Source organism: Lithobates pipiens, unplaced genomic scaffold (assembly GCF_037356315.1).
Source record: "Lithobates pipiens isolate NorthernLeopardFrog02 unplaced genomic scaffold, aLitPip1_a1.2 Scaffold_8, whole genome shotgun sequence".
Classification (NCBI taxonomy): domain Eukaryota; kingdom Metazoa; phylum Chordata; class Amphibia; order Anura; family Ranidae; genus Lithobates; species Lithobates pipiens.
Window position 1 is genome coordinate 398,520,553 of NW_027507903.1, and position 6,753 is coordinate 398,527,305.

Below are 6,753 nucleotides of genomic sequence, written 5' to 3' on the forward strand. Positions count from 1 at the left end.
CACATTACATTGTAGCAAAGTGTCATTTCTTCAGTGTTGTCAAATGAAAAGGTATAATAAAATATTTACACAAATGTAAGTGGTGTACTCACTTTTGTCAGATACTGTATGTGTTGTGTTGTGGTAACACACAATCCACAGTGTATTGTAGTGCTGTTCATTTTGAATGGCACCCCAATACATGTATTTGAGTTCACCACAATGCACAGATGGTAACCACCTGTGCTTTGTAGTGTGCTGTGTTAAAAATGGGTCTGGAAATTATCTTAACCCTTATGTCAGCAGCAGTAAAAGGTTTTACTTTTTTTTTTTTTTACTTCGTTTGAAACTTTTGCTGTCACATGAAGACTGATTACTCGCTATGTGACAGAAATCATGGGATATCATAAAAGATGTTTAGGGCTCTCTGGGATTCCATGAACTGAATAGATGACTCTAAATCGTATTACTTTCAGTAAGGAACAGGTTACCTTTGTAAAGACATCAGAGATTTAAATAAAACCTTGATGCCAACTTTTTGTGCTGAATATGGAGGTCAGGAGCTTGGAGCTAGAAAACTGAGCATGAATGCGGAAGTACTCAGTTTCAATTGTCGAAAAGGAGATAGATGAAACTGAGCGGATTATCTAATTTTAGCACAGTTTTAATATTTTCTGTAAAAGTATAGTAGTTCAGGTATTGGTCTTGCTTGTTCTCTAGAATTATTTTTTCAACCTGACTAGATGCCTAAAGTAGGCACAGTTTTACTGGGCCTAGGGAAGAATTCCTTCAATAGTATTTTTATCCTCAATATTTATTTTCTGTTTTTCTATTTAGTCCATAATTCCAGTCATTGCAAAAACCTTAACAGACATTTTAAAGTAGAGGTTGAATGTGTTACTTATATTTCTAATTCATTATTTTTTTCATGTGAAACATTACATATCTACCTATTCAGCTATTATAATATGTGAAAAAAATACCTCACAATCAAATATCCGAAAGTGCTAGTGCAAACAATCAAAATATTTCATCACACATATAATATGCAAAATACATGTGTCAAAAAAGTGCTAACGTAAATAAAATGCGCAAATGATATATCGGAAAGTGCAAATGTCTAAAAATGTGCAATTAATTCATAGTGTAAAGAATGCAAATATCAAACCAATTTAGATGAACAATAAAGGAAAAAAAAGTCCCCAACAGAAACAGTTCAATCCTGTGCTGTGTGAGCTTCTGAAAAATATTCCATCTGCCACTGTGTATGCCACACCTGGTGTAATTCACCACTAATCATGCTAAATTAACTCACCAAAAGCAATGGCTGGTCAGATTATAAACCGGCTGAAATGCAAAATGCTAATCTCTTCAACAGGCTTTTGTATTAAAACAATCCAAAGCACTCATATTTCCAAAGTGTCATTTCTGACACTAGGGTGACAGCGCTTAGTTGTATACCTTTGGACTCCGGCCGGTATTCCAGACTGTGAGTACGATACCACCCTGCATGATCGATGTCATCATGCACGCGGTATCATACTCGTGGTCTGGAATACCGGCTGGAGTCAATAGGTTTACAATTAAGTGTTTGACACTTTGGAAATGTGAGTGGTTTGTATTTTTTTCAAATATTATTTTTTGATTAACACTGACTTTTTCTTTATTGTTTTTTATATAAATTGATTTGATATATGCATTTTTGCACTATGAATTAATTGCACTATTGTGCATTTTTTATATACTATTTGTGCATTTTATGCATGTTACCACTTTTTTGGCACGTGTATTTTGTATAATATAGGTATTATATATATGTATAATCAAGTGAGATATCTATGGAGTGTCCCAGACAAAGTCAACAGAACTTTTCTCATTAAACAAATGTTTATTGGGTAGATTGAACTATTTTTAACAACCCTACGGTAGGAAGCTGTAGTGAATAGGTGAAATATTGCACGGTTTAACTAGTTGTAAAAATCCTTTTATGAATTTCACATATAACACATATCTTTATTATTTTAGGTCTTTTTTAGGGGAATCACAGTCAATGCCATACGTGGATTCCCAATGAGTGCTGCTATGTTTCTGACCTATGAACTTTCATTGAAAGCCTTGAAGACTAGAAAGGAATCTGACTAGTAGAAACATAGGCATGAAGAAGTTGAATACTACGAATTGCATGCTGACTGGTTTTTAGTTTCTTATTGCCAAGAAAACTCCCTTGTTTGTTAAGGTATTTAGCAAGGAAGCCATGTAGAAGAACTTCTTCCTACCACACACTTAATGATAGTGAAAAAGGAAGGAAAGTTTTGAGTCGTTGCGTCACAGAGATGAGGTCAAGATCCTAATCACACATCTACAATCAGATATCAGGAATGTACTGTAGTCATGTTCCATTACTTTGTATGTTACCAAAAATAAAGAAGAGGCTTATGAAACGTGTGGGTTAATAGTATTTGTCTGTCATTTCGGTGAACCTGGAATAATCAGAATACCTTTTTATGTCATGGGTTTACCAATTATTTTTTTGTAATGCTCTAATTTTATTTCCCAAATGTATTGTGACTCAACTGATTTCTAGTTACTTGGGAAAATTAGTGGCTTTTAAAATATTTCTGAATTATATAGCTAGACAAATGCCCAATTTAGTGAACAGGCTAAATAGGTCCAAGCATGGGTGGAGAGTCTACCACTACAAGGCTTGCTTGACTTATCTGTTCATAAATCATACAGCTGAAGTGTTATGCCTTGTACACATGGTCGGACTTTCTGAGTGAAAATGTGCGATCGGACTGTGTTGTCAGAAATTCCGACCATGTGTGAGCTCCATCTGACTTTTTCCGTCGGAATTTTTGACACACAAAGTTTGAGACCTTGTTCTAAAATTTTCCAACAAACAGTCCGATCGTTTAAATTCCGATCGTGTGTAGACAATTCTGACGTACAAAGTGCCATGCATGCTCAGAATAAATTACGAGACGAAAGCTATTTGCTACTGGCCTCTTTATAGTCCCGTCGTATGTGTTTTACGTCACCTCGTTCTGAACGATCGGCTTTTCCGATAACTTTGTGCAACCGTGTGTATGCAAGACAAGTTTGGGCCAAAATCCGTCTGAAAAAATCTGACGGATTTTGTCGTCAGAATGTCCGACTGTGTGTAAAGAGCATTAGTGTAATTTAGGAGTACTGACATTATTCTGAATCCACTAGCTAAAAGTACCTGTTTCTAGTCAGTGAAAGTATGCAAGTCAGAGGATCTGTATGACAGCCAGGAAGTTAATATTTTTAGAAGGGGGTCAACCATGGCAGACTATGCATGTGTTTCAGCACTGAATTCATTTAAAATGGGAATTCATTTAATTGGAAAAACAGCCATTTGTCATCATTGTGGTATTTACCAGCTTCCTAGCATAATTCAATTTTCACGTTCCCTGGCTTCCAATGTGCTTTAAAGGATTGATGATTATGCATGGTACCTGCATGGACCAAGCTGGCCCAGACAAACTATTTCCTTCACTAGCATGTGTTCCTACTGAGCATGCTGTATAAACTGTATGTAGCCTCAGATACATACAGTATACAGCACTGTGTTTCACTGTGTACAGGAAAGTCTCATCTCACACCCGGGACAAAAATAGCATCAGGTTGAGCAGCACTCAGCCATTCATATGTGAATTTGTATTCTATCAATTAATGCAAAGCTCCCTCTGATTGGTCAAGTCGGATGGGTGGGCTGATGATGTCACAAACTCCAACTGGGCCAATCAGAGGAAGCACTGTATTCATTGTTATGACTATGAATGGCTGAGTGCTGTATACTGTAGGTAGCTGTGTGCACACATGTTAGTGAAGGAAATAGTTTGTTCAGACCAGCTTGGCACAGACACACTATTTAGAGTCAAAATAAACCTGGACATCAAATTAAAACTGTAATAACCTTTAGGGCAAAATAGAGATAGCTGCCCCTTTAAGTGCAAAAACACTGTGATACATGTAAATAAGTAAAGACAGATGCTACCCCCCCCCCCCCAAAAAAAAACCAATCATGAATCAGTATATCAATAACCTGCAATGTGTCCTAAATACACAGTGTCCATCAAGTATTTGGGCATGCAAATGTCCATCCAATTCCATAAGCACAATCACTGTTTATTGGAATGAATGACAAAATGAATGAAATTGTGTGAATCACCACTATGAGCATGCACTGTCCTTGGGTTGGAGAAGTCTTACCAAAACAAGAAAAGTTTGATTTAATGATGAACAAGTTGGATGTCATGATGTCTGTAGACAAGGATTTTAACTGGGTAAAACTATAGTCAAAAACAGTCATAAATCATTTTTAATAAACATATAGGAATTGTGGGAATAAATACATTTGTCTGGCTGCATGACAGATGGCAGGTTCATGGTTAATCACAATGACGTAGATCTTAGCAACCAATCATATGTAAGTCTGTGATGAAACTTTGTTATAAAAATGGCCTGCATGCCTTCTTTTTTCGAGCAAGTAAATATGAACTTGCTCCCAGCTGCAGCTGATGTTAATAAAGACTCTTTCTCTTTTGGAAGTTCACTGCCTGATTGTTTTGATACTTTCCCCATCAGAAGCATGATAGATAAACCTAGATATGTTCTTAGGAATGCATCCAGATTCCACAAGACCATTTTGGTGATAACCAGACCTTATGTAAATCTAACAAACTGGATCCAATCAATATTTCCTTTAACCTCATTACGGTAAATGTTTATGAATACATTGGATCTTGTGTGAGCCCACATACCTTTCAAATAGGAAAGAAAGCACTCGCATTGCTGTATTCGTTGGTTAGGGGGAACAAAAAAAGGAAGGGATACTTATTAAGTATCCCTAGGTCGGACTTTAAAGGCATATGAAACAAATATGACCCAAAAAGAACCGCGCTGTCCTAAAAATTAATCTTAGGGTGTGCGCCTCCCATATGAGAGACTATATATGTGAAAGAAAACAATAAAAATAGTGCAATATCACATAATAGATATGTTATAAATAGCCCAAAATAAATATGTAGAAAAAAAATCTATGTGCTGAAATTATATTAATACATATACATCAACAGCAATATCACATAATAGATATGTTATAAGTAGCCCAAAATGCAAAAATTACAACCATACCTAATAAATGTATAGAAAAAAATCTATGTGCTGAAATTATATTAATACATATACATCAACAGAAACTGTGATATAAATAAACAATCTAAAACACCCTCAATCTGAATATGTCCATTATTTGATAGTCCTTAGAGTGAATCCATAAAAACAATAAGTTGCAGTCAGGGGCATACCTAGAGCATTCGGCACCCGAGGCGATTCCTATATCTGGCACCCCCCCTCTCTTTAAAATGTAAAAACACCGCACTGTGTCCCCTGCATACCTCTGCATCCCCCAATATCTCTTTGTCACTACTTTGTACCCCCTCTCCACAACTGGACTCCTTTACATTGCACAGCCCCCCGCAGCTCTGGATCCCTTTACATTACACACCTCTGGACCCCTTTACATTACAAAACCGGTGAACCTCTAGACCCCTTTACATTACACAACCCCCTGTACCTCTAGACCTCTTTACATTGCATAACCCCCTGAACCTCAGGGCCCCTTTACTTTACACAGCATCATGCACCTCTAGACCCCTTTACATTACACAACACTCTGCACCTCAGGACACCTTTACATTACAAAACAGTCTGCACCTCTGGACCCCTTTACATTACATAGCACCCTGCACCTCAGGACACCTTTACATTACAAAACCCTCTGCACCTTTGGACCCCTTTCAATTACACAGCACCCTGCCCCTGTGGACCCATTTACATTACACAACCCCCTGAACCTCAGGGCCCCTTTACATTACATAGCACCCTGCACCTCAGGACACCTTTACATTACAAAACCCTCTGGACCTCTTTACATGACACAACCCCCTGCACCTCTGGACCCCTTTACATTACACAACCCCCTGCACCTGTGGACCCCTTTACATTACACAGCCCCCTGCACCTCTGGACCCCTTTACATTACACAGCACTGTGCACCTCAGGACACCTTTACATTACAAAACCCTATGCACCTTTGGATCCCTTTACATTACACAGCACCCTGCACCTCTGGACCCATTTACATTACACAACCCCCTGAACCTCAGGGCCCCTTTACATTACACAGCACCCTGCACCTCTAGACCCCTTTACATTACACAACACCCTGCACCTCAGGACACCTTTACATTACAAAACCCTCTGCACCTCCTGGACCCCTTTACATTACACAGCACCCTGCACCTCTGGACCCATTTACATTACACAACCCCCTGAACCTCAGGGCCCCTTTACATTGCACAGCACCCTGCACCTGTAGACCCCTTTACATTACACAACACCCTGCACCTCAGGACACCTTTACATTACAAACCCCTCTGCACCTCTGGACCCCTTTGCATTACACAACCCCCTGCACCTGTGGAGCTCTTTACATTACACAGCCCCCTGCACCTCTGGACCCCTTTACATTACACAGCACTGTGCACCTCAGGACACCTTTACATTACAAAACCCTATGCACCTTTGGACCCCTTTACATTACACAGCACCCTGCACCTCTGGACCCATTTACATTACACAGCACCCTGCACCTCTAGACCCCTTTACATTACACAGCACTGTGCACCTCAGGACACCTTTACATTACAAAACCCTCTGCACCTCCTGGACCCCTTTACATTACAC

At 38.8% G+C, this 6,753-nt stretch overlaps 1 protein-coding gene across 2 annotated transcripts in view; it reads left to right on the forward strand.

The window, feature by feature from the left end:
• Nucleotides 1-2,424, forward strand: part of SLC25A48 (solute carrier family 25 member 48) — a 146,777-nt gene extending 144,353 nt beyond the window's left edge. For both annotated transcript variants that reach the window (XM_077474018.1, XM_077474017.1), the window contains exon 7: nt 2,005-2,424. In XM_077474018.1, coding sequence (XP_077330144.1) covers nt 2,005-2,121 — 117 coding nt within the window. In that variant the 3' untranslated portion in view covers nt 2,122-2,424. The remainder of the gene's footprint in view (nt 1-2,004) is intronic.
• The last annotated feature ends 4,329 nt before the right edge of the window (nt 2,425-6,753 follow it).